We start from the raw sequence: 18542 nt of genomic DNA, 5'->3' as shown, positions 1-18542 counted from the left end.
TGGAAACAAATACCATCTCCAGTTAACCGGTGACCTATCCCAAACAAAAGTCCTCAAAAGGATACACCCATATAGAGCAAACCCATACTATCTTAGTTTCATTGTTTTTCATAATTAATAATATTGTGAGTTATTCACTAAGATGTGTATTCATCACTAGTTAGGATACAAAGGGACACAACTCCATTCCTAAGTGTGTAGAGTTTATGTCAACTCAATAACTGATCTGTACTAGTTTTGTGACCTTGGGAAAAGCCCTTGGTTTTTCAGCTATTCTGTTTCAGTGTCCTCACCTGTGAAATGTGGTTCATTGACCTATTTGATAAGGTTACTGAGAAGTAACAGGGATCCCTGGGTGTAAAGAACTTAGAAAAGCATCTGACACACAATTACCAGAATTTACGTATCAGCCTTGTCATGATAGATTGTCACTTTTGAAAAATGACACCTCTGGCCGGTTCTGGAAGATTCTCCTCGTGACAAATGTGTGAAGGAGAAGAAAAGAATAGAAACGCAGTGGGATGAAGACCAAAGAAAGAGATCCCAACCACGGTGAAAACGAGAGAACAAAACCCATTCTCCACAAATGCCGAACCACAGATACAGACGGAGGACGAACGTGAACATGGCCGAGCCCCTGCCTTTGGGAGGGGGTAGTGCTTTCCTCAGGGGTGGGCTTGTGGATGAAACCCATCAGAGTTGATTCTCCTCGGCTCTGCTTTCCTCACGGAGTGCCCCCTGAAGACACCTTCGGACTTCTCATACGTGTTTTCATAGCTCCTGAGAGAGGCAAAGCTTGCATTCCACACTTGGGTTCAAGATGCGTAGACTTACCACTGTGTTCAATTAATTACCCCTTATGCGTTCCAACCCTCCCTCCATCCTCCTGACCTCATTCAGTCAAGAAACAAGACCACAGCCTCTCCTGATGACCAGATGGTGACCAGAGGGAGGGCGAGGACCCTCATTATCCCTTTCACCTCCGGCCCACCTCTAGGGAGGTTTGACTCAAGAGTGCCTGTACTTTACTATGACTTGTAATGCACACAGTCAATAATAGACTTGACATGTTCAGATGTACGGTAAACCCACATACACACAGCCAGTTATTCTAGCCATACAAATCCTTCTTCCAATGTTTTCCTAGACTAAAAATAACCTATTTGCTACAGTGTCAGTATTTTTTACATCTTCCATTGCAAGACTTCTTTTCAAACTCATAAGGTAATGGATAAAAGGACTTAAATTTCATTTTTGAATGGTTCACTTTATTGATCACTGTCAAATTCAATTTTAAATAAAAACCCCTAATATTTGTGACTAGGTTTTCGAGTCCAGTTATCAGAATTCAGTTGGGTTTTTTTAAAAATTTTTTTTCCACCCTGATATCTTTAACAAGTTTGAACCCCCCACTGCTCTATCCATAGAGCAGCCAAAGGCAATATTCTACCTTGGTGTTTTGATGTCCTTTCCATTTATCCTGGTTTTTATGTTTTAAAATGTCCTATTTCTCCAGGAGAGAAAAAAAAGGCAGAAAACATATAAGAATGTCCATGAGTTATTATCATTTCCCAAGGGTATTACTTACCTAAAATGTTTATTGCATTTAACGTATAAATTGATTGATGTATGTCTTCAATCTGAGATGGCCTAAGAATCAGTAGATTGCTAACACGGAAAGACTGTTCAAAAGGCAGATATCCAGCTTGAGAGACACATCACTTGCCTGTCTCCCCATATATTTTTGTAGTCTTTAGAAAATATTTTAAAAGATGATTATAATTAAAAACCATGATTACATATAAATATAATATAAATATATATCTGTGGTTTTAAAATCATATTATGAAGCTCCATTACCATTTTGGTGGCTCACCCACTCCTGGTGTTTATTTCTCAAAACGTTCCCCCCTGATCCTGAGCAAAGCCTGCCTTTAAGTCTTCACTTAAGAGTACATGAGGGTTATGGGGTACCTGGGGGGCTCAGTCGGTAAAGCTTCTGACTTCAGCTCAGGTCATGATCTCATGGTTCATGGGTTTGAGCCCCATGTGGGGCTCTGTGCTGACAGCTCAGAGCCTGGAGCCTGCTTTGGATTCTGTCTCTCCCTCTCTGCCCGCCCACCTTCTCTCTCTCTCTCTTTCTCTCTCTCTCTCTCAAATAAATAAACCTTAAATTAAAAAAAAAAAAAAAAAGACTACATAAGGGTTAGGTGAGCCCAAGTTCTTGTGTGTGGATGTTCTCCCAGCCCTTCTACATGGGGACATTATGAGATCCAAATGCACAAATCATTACGAGCTGATCTTAAATCTGTAGCAGTTTTCTGGCAAAGAGGCTCGGGATCATGGCTACAAGTGTAGGTGATGTTCTTAATTGTGAGAGGAAGGTCACAATTAATGCAAATGGACACGCACAACATGTCCGCCAAAGTTACAGAACATGGCACAACACTGCACACTGTGAGTCCCTCTCCCTCATCCTCACCCCCACTAAAATGGTACATTTCCCTGATTGTCACTTTCCAACTCGACCATTGTTCTTCAGACTCATACTTATCTTGTTGAGTTTTTAAAAATCACTGCACTTGCCACACAGTGTGGCCAATAAATTATTTGGTGCAGAATCCGGTGGGGCTCTCTTGTGACACACACACACACACACACACACACACACGGCACCTCTATTGTTTTGTGGTGATTTGGGACTTACAGGGTTTTAAAGCTGTAGTCTTTCGGGTAACCATTTGTTTTTAAGGTGAGCTGAGAGGTTAAGTGACTCTGTCTGAGTTGACATAATGTGAAGAGCAAATTTATTTTTATTTTTTACCCTGATTAAATACTCTTTTATGCAAATTTGGATCTAGAAGTGAATTACCTCTGCTTTCTTCAGGAGAAGGGCAGAAGAAAATAACATTGACCTCCACTGAATGTTCTTTTGTCCCGAGATGGAACACAGACAGGCTCGGTGCTGTGACACTGGTGGGCTGCTGAGTGGTTTTATTTATCTTTAGATCCCCTTTAAATGTGTTCAGGTCGATGCCACAAAATATCAATGTAAGTACCACAGAGCTGTCACAGTGGCATTGGCAGGGACGTTTCGTGAAGTAGAAATGAGGCCTGGGGAGGGATATGACTGCTCTGTGACACAGCCGGTGTGCTTGGGTGCAGCGATTTTGTTCGAGATCTCTTTGTGCTTCTGTGGAGTAAGAGGTACTCTGAAAACAGATAAGAAATCTTGAAAATGAATGAGTAGAAAATATTTCCTGTCCAGCTGGTAAACAGTAAAAAAACAAAAAAAAACAAAAAAAAACCACCAATCTACAAAAACAATATGTTAATTAGAAACATACATTGAGAGAGGAGAGGGCCGTCATGATTGTAGAATTTTTATGTGTTAAAATCAGTAATTCCACTTTTCAATTCTTTCTTTTTTAATGTCCTATTTATTTTAGCTGAATGCGGAGCAAGTGTCAAAGGAAATGAAGGAACATTGTTGTCCCCAAATTTCCCATCAAATTACGATAATAACCACGAGTGTATCTATAAGATAGAAACAGAAGCTGGCAAGGGGATCCACCTCAGAGCACGGACCTTCCAGCTGTTTGAAGGAGACATTCTGAAGGTAAGAAGAATCTTCTTTTATGTGACTCCGTCTCTTCTCAAGGAGCAAATTAAATATCTGTCCATCTACACACACACACACACACACACACACACACACACACACACATTTAGATGGACATATTTTTTCCAACTTACTTAGCCAATTGGTTTGAGAAGGGGGAATGTAGCCATGTTCCTCAGTGGTGTGAGTGTAGACTGTGATCTATCTTAGTCTGCAATCTTGGATCTAACATTCGCTGTGAGTCTTGGGCAGATTATTTAGCATTTTTGAGGTTTAGCTTCCTTATGTGTGAAAACACATGATGATGCCCATCTTCGAGGGACGTTTTGAGATTTAAATAATATACTGTCGGTGGATGTGTCCAGGATTGCGCTGAGCACGCGTGATTATTAAAGCTAGTGGGCCCCCAAGGCCACGCTTTGAATAGTCATTCTCGATGACTAGATGTGGTCCCAACATTCAGAGTGAGAAAGATTTTGATGTGCTAGTGGAAGCAAGCCCAGCCGCTATCACCAGACCACAAAGCAGAGCTCATGTGGAGAGGCCATGCCAGACAAGACAGAATTTCAGTGGGCGAGTCTGAGCTGTGTTCATGGGACTCAGGGACATTCTTGGAATAGGACCAGAAACTAGGATTCTGTGCATCAGACAATACAGAGCACCAGAGCCTCGGGGAAATGCTCTGGGGTGCGGGACCCAGCACACCACCACCCTGTAGGTGGACTCCAGGAAAAACAAAAAACAAAAAATACCCCAGCAGAAATGGATTCTAGGAACAGTCAAGGCTTGCATTGGTCTATGAAACCCAGCTCTAGCTGGAAATTCCCCCATAATCCCTAATGTTTCCACTGCAATTCCCACCTCTCCTGTAACTCTTTGAGGATCTAGGGGCCAGGAAGGGGCATCTGGAGAGCGAGGGCGTGCAAAGAGGGGCATCAGACTAATGGCTGACACCACCCAACCTGTCACCCTGCTCGGTCCAGTGAGGAGTGAGCACCCGGTCCAGGGGACACAGCTCATTTGTGGCAGGAGGGAGACATCTCTCTTCTCATTCCTTGTGAAGTTCTAGGGTTTTCCAGTGACATTTACATCTGCATGGACTCACACATTGACGCATCTCACATTCAGGAGAGTCCACACGCCTTGAGCTGCCAACACCGGGAAAAGATGCAAAGAGCCAGTTGAGAGGGAACCATCACTGACTTCCCGGTTGTCATCCATTTGCACAGCGGTTGAAGAGGGGTCCCTCCAGGATCCCCACCCTGACCTCATCAGCTGTTATGTTCACACTTCAGAGGCACTGAAAGACTAAAGTGCCTTACTCCCTCCTAAGTCCGGCCTTGACTATTTCAGTGTCATTGTTGAGAAGACCAGGTTTATTGTCATTGTTCTTCTATTGTAATAGTCTTTCAAAACCTCATGCTGACATCATGAAGCTCTGTAATTAAGAAGTGATTTTCAGGCAGGAAACTAATATGTTCTCACCAATGTAAAAAAAAAAGCTGTGTCGTAAGGAACCATTTTCTGAATTCTCTGATAACCTCAAATTTAGAAGTCAGTAAGCCTTCAGAGAAAACTTGTAAGTAACAATTAACCATGCTTGGTGTAGGTGAGTGATTAGAGATACCGCATAAAATGTACACTAATAAATATTGCTGCAGAAGAAGCGAATGATGTTCATTTGTGATTGCACGTAGTTTAAAGTTGTTGATTATAACAAAAAGCAAATAAAAAATCATGCTTACCTCACTTAATTGCAGAGAAACTGTCAGTCATCTGAAATGCTGAATGTTTTGCAAGCATGTATTTTTTTATTGGCTATGCTAATACATATCTCCTTGTCAAAAACTCTTCAAGTGGGATTCTCTTATTTTTAGCTTTAAATGCTATTCACATCGTTCCTTCGTACATAGTAGCATCCAGTAAGAAAGACCAAAGTTTTGTGCATGGATTTCCACGTATAAAAACATGTTTTCTCACATCAAATGGGAAAAATAAAACACGTAAGAGAAATAGAGCTTGAAAGAAATGTCATGAAAGGAATATATATGGAACACAAAGTTAATTTTGGAAACGGACCTTTGGGTATAGCTCTGTAAAACTGGGAAAGACCCCCTCCCCTCAACACCCCCCCCACCCTGCCACTCAGGATGCTGCGTGATGTCTCCTAACCGGCGGCCACCTGCTCACTCGGCCATCCCACTCTGGGCGGAGGGCATGGGTTAAATTCAAAATCAGAGGACCATTTGTGCTGCACAGAGTTCAGCCTTGTAGTAACAGGACTCAGGGAGCCTTTCTCCAGTACCAAAAAGGAACACCTGGATCCTGGCAGCAGCTAGACGAGGACGTGTGACCAGCGGGTGTTATGCTGAACTGCTGTGGCTTGTTCCTAATTTCAGTGGAATTAAAAATCAAGTCTTCTGACTTCTGATACCATCTGGGTGGTCGTTTATGGTCCACAGAAAACTCGAATCCAGATTTGTAACTTGAGGGAGCTGACAGGATGATGCTCTGCGTGGTGCATGACTTCTTCCTCCTCACATGCCCGCTGCCAAGCGCAGAGCTCATTGCCTGCGGTGTAGACAGGACAGAATTATGGTCTGGGAGAAGCCCATAATTCAGCGTTGTGATGATTCATTTTGAGTGGTTGTAGCTTTGAGGATCCTGGGAGCTGGATGCTGTCCAGATGATCTAGTTGATCTGTGGGAAGCGTCCAGTCAAGGCCAGTGGAGGTGACTGTTGACAGTGCTCTAGAACTCTCAGGATCGAGCTTATGTGACTGTTTCCTTGCTTTTATGCCCCTCATCTCTATGGGTTTCTGTAACTTACAGAGAATCGTGTGGTATATGCCGTGAGACGAGACCTTTCTCGCAAGGTCTGGGCATCTTCTTTCTGACCCAGATTCCTCTGGACTTAAAACTCGTTACACTCTGGTGTCGCAGACACACCATGTCTGATGAATCCACATGTTGAGTCAAGGGATGATTTTTCCACGATAGCCTCTTACTGGCTTTTAGTGAGAAGTTGTAGGGTATTTGATTCTACTCCTCTCACACATACTTATCTAATTGGAAAGGAGTAAAATAATGAGCCATAAAATTAATTTTCCCAAATGTGCTCTTATCTTTTAGGAGTGTGTATACATGTGTAAGTCTGTCAAGCAAGGTATACATTCTGTACGCTTATTAGAAGGGAGTTGAGAGAAGAAAAGTAAGAATTAATCCGTGTAAGAAGGAAAATAGTGGGGAAATGAACAGACATTGGACAAATCTACTGAGGACTTTCATGACCTTTATTTAATTAAGATTTTTTTTAATCAAGAAAAACTGGATGTTTTCCAATGTAATACACATTCATTCTTTCTTTCTTAAAACCCTTATCCATACCAGTGGCTCCTTGCTATGAACCATTCCAATAGTTCAAAGAGGCAAACAGGTTATCCTTTGCCACTGTGCATTCTGTTCTGGACACTTTACTAGGGCTGTTGGGGGGCCTCAACAGTCAGTCATTCCTGAATGCAAATCTAGTCTATTCTGGCATTAGCATAAAAGGTTCCTGTGAGCTATCCCGCATGCCTGTGCCCTAAATTGTTTGACCCAATCCCCACTTAGGAAATGTGACTGGCACTCATCCACTCCCAGGGTGGTCTCCCTCAGTGAAAGTCGGGGACACAACCCCGAATGCCCCCTCTCCCTTACTCTAACATCTACACAAAACCAAACGTGTCTACTTGCCTTCCAAATATTCGTTTTAAACACCCATGCTTTACGACCACCTAGGAAGGTAAAGTCAAATACAAAGTGTTCTAGAGGAAGACAGCACGTGTCTCTGATGTCATTACATGATGGGATTCTTTTATCACAACTAATTCAAGACTAAAGTCTCCTCAACCTCAAAGGCTGCAAAATGTGACAAGATTTCCACATCTTGTCTTGTATTACATTCAGGTAGGAGGGATGTCCAAATACTTGCATGATAGTTCACAGACGACGCCGTGGCGAAAATTGCGTACACCCCTTCAACCTTGGGAAGTGCATTCTGAGGGAGGGGGAGAAAGGTAAATAATGGACCTTGGAAATGCAAGTAAAGGTGTATTTAATTTTAAGTGAACATGGGAAGGACTCCCAAAGTGATCCATGTAGAATGAGCTGACCACAGATGGAATCTCGTGTCCTTCGTGTTGATGGTAATGATAGAAAGAAGACTGCTTCGTAGGGTTAAACATTCAACTTTCAGTAAACTGTATATGTTTTTCGAGTACCGCACGAGGTCACGTGTTTGAAGATTTGAATGTCATGTTAAAATTGCTAACTTGCAAACAGAATTAAGTAATGGGGATTCACGCTGTGACTTCTCTTTAGGTGTATGATGGAAAAGACAGTTCATCGCGTCCGTTGGGGTCCTTCACTAAGAATGAGCTCATGGGGCTGGTCCTTAACAGCACTTCCAATCACCTGTGGCTGGAATTCAACACCAATGGCTCTGAAACCGACCAGGGTTTCCAGCTCACCTATACGAGTAAGTAACATATGACGTCATCATTTCAGGTTTGTTTGTTTTTTTAAATCTCGGGGTTCATCTAATACCTAGCTGATGATTTTTTTTTTTTTTTTTTTTGCTTAGCTAATACATTTTAAATACTGATTTTTTTCTCTGGTCTCCCTACTGTGTTCTGAATTAATATTTAATTCTTAATTTAGACACATTGCCAGAAGTGATAGTTTGAAATTTATTTTCTTAGATGCATTAATATTTTCATAAGAAAATGACTGTACCTGAAAAGAAACTATCACGACTTTTAAGAGCTTCTGAGCTTAATAAATTCTGATTATAATATAGTATGCATTGACAAAGATTCATATTTGTACATATGAAAGATTTAGAATGAATGTTTGATGTAATTAATAGCAATAACTTTGAATGTCTACCCTACATCAGTACTTTACTATTATATCTACATATATAAATATTAGAATCTATGTATTACAGAATGTCAGTTACATGTGTGTAATTTATCTAGTCACATATACTACATATAAATGTCATGAAATAAAACAACCCCACGTACTAAGCTCTTTCTTAGCACCACTAACGTCCTAATAAGAAAACTAAACACAAAGAATTTCAGGATTTGCTGTGAAGATACCAGGTGTATGGGCTGGTGGTGTCAGGCTGTGATCGCAGACCTACAGTTTTACACAGAGTCCTGTAGTGCCCCCTGATTAATGTCAATCAAAGTACAGAAAATATTTTTTTAATGGTTATTTATTTTTGAGAGAGAGAGACACACACAGAATCTGAAGCAGGTTCCAGGCTCCGAGCTGTCAACACAGAGCCCGACATGGGGCTGGAACTCACAGACTGTGAGATCATGACCTAAGCTGAAGTCGGACACTCAACCGACTGAGGCACGCAGGGGCCCCCAAAAAATATTTTTAAAGATGAGAATGAAGAAGAGAAAGAAGTACATAAAATAAAGAAGGAAAAGAGACTGTGCTTTCTCAAAGAGTTATTTGCAGTATGGTCACTGTTATTTCCACCATTTATACTTCCAAACAAGTAAGGTAAGACATGAGCTACTTGGTGTGGATAAATAGTGAAAATCAAGTAATCAATGAAATGTACCAGATAGTCCAATCTTTCACTAATCTGCTGATTAAAAATCTTTATTACACCAAAAGCCATGCCAAAAAATACAAAATTTTGGATTTTCTTAGCATGAAAGTGTATTAGTGATCATCAAGATTGATTTCTTTATTTGACAGAGAAGCAAATGAAGGCCTGGAAATGATAATAATTATCCCAGACACAGAGCTAATCCAGGTGCCTCAAAGGAAGATTAATTGCCTAAAATCCCCCTTGGTGGGCAGAATTACAGGGAAAGGCCTGCAAGACTTGGTGAGCAAACACAGAAGTAGAGTAGCTGACACTAGAAAACCAGTTTTTCGTTATCATGAAAATAGCCATTTACGAGATTCAGTAAACAGCAAGGATATTAATTACATTGCATGCACAGTAAATTAGTAGCAGGGGCATTATAAAACCAGTTCATGATTATAGTTTTTTGTTACTAGAGTTTGACTCTTCAGAATGTCCCTCTGAAGCAGGTTTCAAAGGCTTCTTGTAAAGCCCTTTGGCTTTGCTTCAGACTAAGATGGACACCCTTGCAACCTCTTTCTTTCTTCCACTTTGGGTTTTCCATCAGTATGTTCATAGATTTTGTTTTATTCCCACTTGCATTCACCCCCACCTCCTAGCTGTTACACGTGTCATATTAGTCTTAGAGGACGTTGGATACTTGAGAAAGAAAACGGTTGGAAAACTCCCTAGGTAAACCTGAGAGTTTATTGTAAATAAAGGGTATCGCCACACACACCTGGCGTGTTCCTCCAGTCCTGTCGTCGCCTCAGCTGGTCTGACAAATGGTGCGTCCCGCTACGGTTTGTCAGCAGGGACAAGAAAGCATAGGGCTGTGCGTTTCCCTGTCTCCCCTGTGCATTTCCGTGTCCTCGATTCTCAGTACCACTCCAAGTGTGGAGGTAACTAAGCTCATGTGCACCCTTCCCCGCCTGCTTCATAGAGAATATATCTGGTTCTATTTCACATCGCGTTGCTTTCCCAACCCTAGTTTCTGCTACCTGTTTTCTCTCTACATGCCCTGGAGTAATTCTTGATTTGTGAACATGTGTTCCTACATTCTCATGGTCGTGCAAAAGATACCCAGCAGCAAGTGCCTGCCTTGTGGAACTTCAAGCTAACTGGACCTGTCACCAAGGATGGGGTCCCTTGACCGTTTCCAGAATTCTGACTCCCGCTTACTTCCCAAATTGCAGTTAAGAAGGGCCATCATGTCCTAAAATCACGTGACTGGGCTGAGATTAGAAGTTGTGGGCTTCATTTGTGTATAATGTCCACCTTGTCACATCAAGAAGGGTCGTTTCATTGTGCTATTGTCAGCCTCCATTAGATGACGCGTGGCTGGTGTAACCCCACGTTTCTCCATGGTATCCAGCATAGCTTGAGGACCTTTTGCTGCACACCGCCCCGCCCCCACCCCGCCCAGCTGTTTCTCTGGGTAACTCTGAGAAACTTGAATCTGTGGATCTGTTTATGGGCACTCTAATCATACAGATTTTTTTTTTCATTACATAACAGCACAAACTTTCTGAGTTTCTGAGAACAAACATTTCAATGATTGGTATTTAGCTCTTAGTATAACCTAGTTGATGGGAATAATTATCTTTTCTTCCTGTTTTCCCTCTTTGCCTTCACCTACAAAAACACAGATGCTCCCTGGGTGCAATTTCCACTTATGAGGTTGTCCTAGAGCTGGAACACATGGCCAGATGGGAAAACGCATCTGTAATATAGAATTGGTGGTGCTGATGGCTATATAATCAAAATAATATTAGCTTCACATTAAAGTTTTAGCTTTAAACACCAAGTAATTAATTAAAAAAAATCCCAAGCTCCCACAATGTGATCGAATACCGGAATCAAATACTCATCCCTAAAAGATGGCTTGGAAATAATGAATGGTTATAAAATGTTTTGAGCAAGTTATTAAAGCTTAAGACTAAGTAAAGACACTTTCAGCTAACTTCAAAAGACTTTTGTAATTGCCTCTTGAAAGTTAATTAAATCACTTAAGGAAACATTCATATTTAAATGTTTCAGTTCCATAATTAATCTGCACACACCATTGGATCAGAAATGTCAACAGAAAGTAAATATATAGCTTATTAAACACCCTAACATTTTTGAAGTGGATACAAATAATATTTGAATCTCTTTAATATCTACAGCATACTCTCGCACACCTGATTTTGCCATGTTGGTAATTTTGTGTCCTGCTAAAGAGCTCCTTTTACTCTTATCCACAAATTAGAAACTGAGTCTCCACATCCTTGAGTGGCTTGCTGAAGCTTTCACATCCGGAAGTGGTCCAGCCAGGACCCCAATTCAGGTCTCTTGACTGAAGCCCAGAACTGAGGATGAGCTGAATTTCACAGCCTTTAGATGGTCCCGCCTTGTTGACTAGCACACGTATTATCTGATATTTATACATGTAAAGGCATTGGTGAGGAAGAGAAGTCGGGTATCTTGGGGACAACATGGGGTAAACGCATTATATTAAGCAGCCGCTGGTTTGTGAGTAGTAGGTTAGGGCAATATGCAACTGAAATAAAGTTTCCTCTATTACAAAAACACTCCTTTTTATTAGAGATTTGTTTTTTTCTTTTTTTAAAGTTTATTTCTTTGTTTTGAGAGGGAGAGAGAGTAGGGGGGAGGGAGAAAAAGGGGGGAAGAGAGAGAGAATCTGAAACAGGCTCCATGTTCAGCCCAGAGCCCACCTTGGGGCTCGATCCCAGGAACCATGAGATCATGACTGGAGCCGAGGTCAAGAGTTGGTTGCTTAACCTACTGAGCCACACAGGCGCCCCTACAGATTTGTTTCTTTTCATAACAAATCATAGTCTTCCGATTCTATAAGTGTGTCGAATGGAAACATGACCCATATGGTCTTTGAGATCAGGGACCATGGGTGTTCATTTTTTATTATCTGCGGCACCTTGGACAGATGCCTGGTCTATAAGACAAAAAGCTTAGATTATATATCATTGCTATTTAAGCTGTATTCCAGGAAGCTTTAAGATTCGACAGAGCCCTCTCAGGGCAATAAGAATTTCACCTTATCTAACTTAAGCATTTTTGTTTGCTTTCTCCTGGTGATTGCAAAGTTCTTCAAGTATCAGGAAAAAGTACATTGGCAGTGGATTGCTGTGTTTTCTAAATATTTCAGCAACTACTTTTATAGAAAAGTAGTTCTGGAAATTAAAAAAAAATCCTATATTGAATTCAGAATTCTTTAAAAAATATGTTTAACCTTTTTAGAGTTTCACGAGAATGTTCCCAGAATAGTCGCTCTTCAGACCCACTTTACCGCAGGACATATGGGAGGATTTGGATCTGAAACAGGCTTTCTGGATTGTATACTCTTAGTTATTTCAGTAGAGAGAACCAAACGAGCCCTCTGTGGCAACTCAACAGAAATTCTCTACCTGGGGGTTTTAGTAAAATAACTGTAGTTTGGACACACATCTCGGGGCTGTCTTACTGGATCCATTTTCCAATTAACCAACAACTGTACAGGTATTGCCTATATACTGAATGTTTAGTACTATATTGAGTCAGAGTAGGCAAAGCCAGGCTTCCTGTTATTAATAAATGTCTTACGATAGTCACATGTCGGACTTGTGAAACACGGGTTGATAGAAATGTGACTAAATATTTATATTCTCAACTCTGGAATGGATCTGAAGCTATTGTTGTAGGAGTCAGTTCATGGCCCTGATTCACACTGACTGATAGTTTTGACCCTTACTACATTGTGATTTTTGGCTCTTAATACATTCTTTTTTTATATATTTTTTTATTTTTCTCCAAATAAACTATAGTCCATTGATGATAGTATGTGATTCTTATATTTTAAGACACACACAGACACACACACACACACACACACACACACACACACACACAGAATTTTCCAGAAGAATGAGAGATCATTGAAAGCCGGAATCACAGTACAACTTCCAGAATTTTCTTTTCTTCCTGCTAGATCCCTTTCTTCTTTCCTCTAGATTAAGTTTAAATGCTTGTTCCTGCATACAAGCTGCCTTGCTGTCCAGCTTCCTGAAACAGGATCGTCTGCTCTTTCTTATATGTCTCCCAAACCTCTAATAGTTTGTCTGTGCACCTTTTGCTTTCACACCAGTAAAATGTGAGGTTCTCAGGAGGCAGAGCCTTACCTTCAGCAACAGCAGGTAACCTCCACAGTCACTTAGTAGGTGACGATCACCTGAGCTGACCTGGGTTGGTGCAGAAGGAGGCAGACTTGAGGGAAATGTGAGGAGATGGGCGCGACCTTTGTGCTCATGACATGATGGGTATGGGAGTCTGGATAGGATGCAGCGTGTGTGACAAGGAGAAGAGTGAAGGCATGGTTGGCTGCAGGAATCTGATCATGGAAGTTTTTAAAAACTAGGCAGAGGTAGTGGTCAGCATCAAGGAAGATCCGTTAGTGGTATTTGAGGAATGAAACTACGTGGGAGTCGGGGATGGAAGAATGGCCAACTGACAGTGGTACGATTGTCAGGTCTTAGAAGGTCCTGAGGGAACCTTGGAAGGTTCGTAGGGAACTACGAACACTCAGGGGACTTTCCTTACTGTGGCCTCACCACCAAAACTCTCAAAGGTGGCACTTTTCTCCACGTTCTTAAAATTGCTCCCCTGTCCCCAGCATGAATTGTCTGGTGGAGATCAATCTCATGTTCCTCCACAACCATCATCTGAAACAGAGGGATGTGCCCGTAGCTGGTTGGCGGTTTCTACGGAGTGGCCCGTCCGTTCACACCCTCCTCCATGGTAGCTCCTACTCGTTCTGTTTGCCGGCATCCATCACTAGGCGGTGGGAACGTTGGCATCGATGCCAACAAGCTACGGTGTCTTCTGTGGATGAGAAAAGCGAACCCAGAGACGTGGGCTTGCCCAGCTGTCACCTGGGGTTAACGTGCTGCTGGGGCTAAAATGACACCAACAGTAACTCTGCTGGTATAAGTGAGAGAGAAGCTCCGGCTGTGAATAGATTCTCAAGGCCCGTAATGAAGCACTACGAAGCACTGTCACCTTCGTGCTTCAGGACAAGTCAGAAATGCTGCAGATGTGAAGGATACACAGACACCATGAGCGACCAGTTACCGAAAGCAAACCGGATGGGGAAGAGTCGCGTAAGTCAGAAACTGCCATCTCGAGGCCCTGAAGTCACGGATGATAAGGAGAGCTAGTTCTCCGTAGCATCGCTAGAGAGCCTGCATAGGTCGGTGCACTCGGTTATGTCAGGAGCCAGTCTGCCCATGTGGCTTTTTCCCCAGCTTTATTGGGTTCTAATTGGCAGCATTCTGTAAGTTTAGGGTGGTGAGCTGATACATCACACGTATTGTGAAATGATCCCCACATGAAGGTTAACACAGCCATCACCGCACATGGTGTGTGTGTGTGTGTGTGTGTGTGTGTGTGTGTGCTGAGACCTGCCCATTTCTTTTTTTCTTTTCTTTTCCATTGCTAATAGAGATTCTTCTGAGTTTACCTCCATGACCGAAGGAGAGTCACATGCACAATGCTGTGTTCCCTTCATAACTGATTCCATTTTTTTTTTTTACCACTGTATTTTGGAAGATCTGTATAAGTTAAATGGCCGTTCTTGAGTATAAGGTCTAGAATCTAATTTTATAAATAATAAAGGTATTCACAAAGTTACCAAACACTGTTGGTTGCATGTGTGTAAGTGCTGTTATTTTGGAGTTTACTTCAACAGCATTCACCACATCCTCGGTCTCTATGGTGTGTAGCATAGCCTAGAAAATCATGTCAAAGTGATGTTTCCTTCAATGAGTACTTTGTAAAAGAATTTATAATTTTGCTGCAACCAAGGTCAGTGTGGAAGAGGTGGAGAAAATAACCAGCTCACACATAAACCCACACCAACACTGGCAGATTTTTCTTCTGTTTCCATTAAGATTAAAATTGTGCCAAGGAAGGGGTGCCTGGGTGGCTCCTTCAGTTGAGCATCTTACTTTGACTTAGGTCATGATCTAGCAGTTTGTGGGTTCGACTCCCGTGTCAGGCTCTGTGCCGACAGCTCAGAGCCTGGAGCCTGCCTCAGATTCTGTGTCTCCCTTTCTCTCTGCCCCTTCCCTGCTTGCTCTCTCTCTCTCTCTCTCAAAAATAACTAAACATTAAAAAAAAAAGGCTTATGGAGCACGGGTTTATTCTCAAATAGCCATTAATCCAACAGATAAAACTGCTGGAAAATGTAATAAGCGTGATTTGTTCTCCCTACGGTAACTGGCGGGTAATAGTATAATGGTGTTTCGAAGCAATAGGCAGTTATTTTGTGCACTGGTTTTCTACTGCTGTGTAACAAATCACCACAAGCGTTAGAGACCTAAAACACTTTATCACTCACAGTTCCCGGGGGGTGGGGAGACGGGGCCTGGCTCAGCTGGGTCCTCTCAAGGTCTCCCGAGGCCGTGATCCAGTCGGTCTCACCCAAAGCCGGTGTCCCTGCTTCAGTTCCCGTGGCTGTGGGCAGAACTCATTTCCTTCCGGTAGCAGGACGAGGGCAAGCTCCTGGGGTTCTGGGGCACTGCTGGTCTCTCGGACCAGCAGGAGAGGCCTCTGTCTTGGGGGCCCAGGCCTTCTTTGGGGGACTTTCATCTGGTCATGTGATCGAGTCAGGTGCACCCAGGATCATCTCCATTTCAACTAACTCAGAATCACCAGATCTGGGGCCTCCATTGGGCTAAAGCTTTCTCTCACCTTGCTACAGATCTGGCCCACGCTCCGGAAGGGGAGAGGATTTTGTGGGCATCAGTGTCAGGCACTGGTGGGGTCCTGGGGTCACATTCAGGTCTGTCCGTCACAGTTTCCTCTTTAGGAATTTTGTTTTTTAATTCTTTTTCAGATAATTCCGTTTTCAAAAACAGTGTGTTTGTGTGTGTGCACTCACTTGCAGATATAGGTAGACCTTTAAAAAGAGGAAACATACAATTTGATTGTTTCCGTGAACTTTTAAATTTCCAGGATATGTTTGGGTTAATAGTTATGGATCTCTAGTTGCAAACAATACAAGTCACAGAGTCACTTTCTGTACTGTCATGGATTCAGTGTTGTTTTTTTAATGATTTTTATTTATTTCACTTATTTATTTTGAGAGAAAGAGAGAGAGAGAGAGCAGAGAGAGAATTGGAAGCAGGCTCCACACTGTCAGCGCAGAGACTGACGTGGGGCTCGATCCCACGAACTGTGGGATCATGACCTGAGCTGAGAGTTGGCCACATAACTGACTGATCCAGCCAGGTGCCCCTGGGTTTTGGTTTTTAGGCCCCCAAATCTCCAAAGCATGCACCTGTCTGTGACTTCAGTCTGTCTTTCGGGGTCATGAGGGTTAAAGCGACCCCGGTAAAGGATTTGGGTGCAGGTGAATTTCCACAGAAGCCTAGTAGAAGTGTGTGTGGTGCACAGAAGGGTCAAAGGCACAGAGAAAGGAAAAGTAAAACCTGGTGCTGAGGCTCCAACCACAAAATGTACTTGTCTCACAACTTGCTTAAAAGAAAAAAACAATTAGAAAGCCCTAAACATTTAAGTCTGACAGTTTCTTTTTGTTTTAATCTAAAAATTATCTCTGCACACTCATATGTTTAAGTCTATTCCCAGAAAAATGAGCCATATACCTCTAACTTCATTATTTTTATGTTAGATTTATTTTAGTTTGGGCATCGCTGTTGAAACAATTCTTCCGTGAATTCTTATCAAGTGCAACACAGTGACTCTCAGCTGTGAAAAAAGAGGGGGAAAAAAGCTTATTTCTAATAGGCTTCCAACTAATATGTTTTTTAAAGGTGTATATTCAGTGAAAAATTAAATTCCATACTCAATTTGTTTTGCTATAAAAAGGATAGTGTTACAAGGAGAGAAAATTGTAATGTCAGTAGTGTGACAAGCCCAGAACTCTATGCTTATGTAATTGCATCATTGGAAACCTTTTCTATCAATATATCAAGACATGCCCATACTTTTTTTTTATAAGCTTACACCTTCTGGTAAGAATTCAGAAGATTGCATTTTTACTCTGCTTCTACAAGAAAACCCAGAGAAACATATTGTATACAATACATCCTTCAAAATAGAATGACTTTCATTGGAAATGTCACAATGGAAAAAACTGTCCGTGTAATTCAGATACAATAAAGGCAGGCTGCTAGAAAGTCCTGGAAGGAACTCTGTATTTACTGTAAAACAAGATGGGCATATTATAAAGAGGAAAGGCATTCACATCTCTGGGAATGCCATATGAAAAACCAGTCCCCAGTCCACCATCCCAGCGTATAATTCTTGGTTTGCATTAGAAAATTTTATTCTGGCGTGTACACTTTTAGATGAAAATCAAGATAGCTGTTTAATTACCGTAAGACATCAGGAGGAAAATAGTGGAGCCAAACACGATGGCATTTCTAAGAAAGGGGTGTGCAGATGAGTGTTTGTGGAAGTGCCACACTGTGAAACAGAAACCCCTCCCACCGTAGGGTGGCTCAAGGTGAGGCTGTCCTGAAACCGGACATAAATCATCATCATTTCTCAGAGAGAGGAAAGGGCAAAGTATGATCAGGACCATGTTAAGAAAGGACAGTGGCACGAGGTGACACGTAATTGATTTACTCAATGTCAGACAAATGAGAGCTAGAGGTGGCTGTGGAATCCGTGTCCCTGGCCTTCTAATTGGATGTTTCATCATCTTGCTCCCTTACTGACATGCACAGCATCATAAAGACTAAAATATAAGCATTTACAGTGTTTAAAAAAGCTCTAGTGAAACCTTCCTATGCTTCACTTCTGTGACAACATGAAAATTCCCTAATTAGGATCGTAGGTCACCCTAGTGACCTACGTCGCAGTCCTCCGGATCCTATAAAGTTCCACGTGCATGTTGGTCTGCACTAGTTTCTTTAAAAAAGAAAGTTTTTTTAATGCTTTTATTTATTTTTGAGACAGAGAGAGACAGAGCCTGAGCGGGGGAGGGGCAGAGAGAGAGGGAGACACAGAATCCGAAGCAGGATTCAGGCTCCGAGCTGTCAGCACAGAGCCCGACACAGGGCTCGAACTCACGAACCGTGAGATCATGACCTGAGCTGAAGTCGGATCCCCAACCGACTGAGCCACCCAGGTGCCCCTGCACTAGTTTCTACTTAGCTTTACAGGATTTCCCCAGAGATTTAGTTTTGTGAATTGTATTTTTGTTTTATAATTAATTATTCCTTCTATTTTGTGACAACTTGCCAGTTGACACACACAGCTATGT

At 42.0% G+C, this 18542-nt stretch overlaps 1 protein-coding gene across 1 annotated transcript in view; it reads left to right on the top strand.

Annotated features, from left to right (window-relative positions):
• The window catches only part of CSMD1 (CUB and Sushi multiple domains 1), a 681511-nt gene that overhangs the window by 330669 nt on the left and 332300 nt on the right, over positions 1-18542 (top strand). Inside the window, 2 exon segments of the mRNA XM_042934172.1 lie at positions 3450-3619; positions 7984-8140. Coding sequence (XP_042790106.1) covers positions 3450-3619; positions 7984-8140 — 327 coding nt within the window.

Source organism: Panthera leo, chromosome B1, assembly GCF_018350215.1.
Source record: "Panthera leo isolate Ple1 chromosome B1, P.leo_Ple1_pat1.1, whole genome shotgun sequence".
NCBI lineage: Eukaryota > Metazoa > Chordata > Mammalia > Carnivora > Felidae > Panthera > Panthera leo.
Note: the sequence above shows the minus strand (reverse complement) of the source record. Positions and strands in the feature narration are given on the sequence as shown.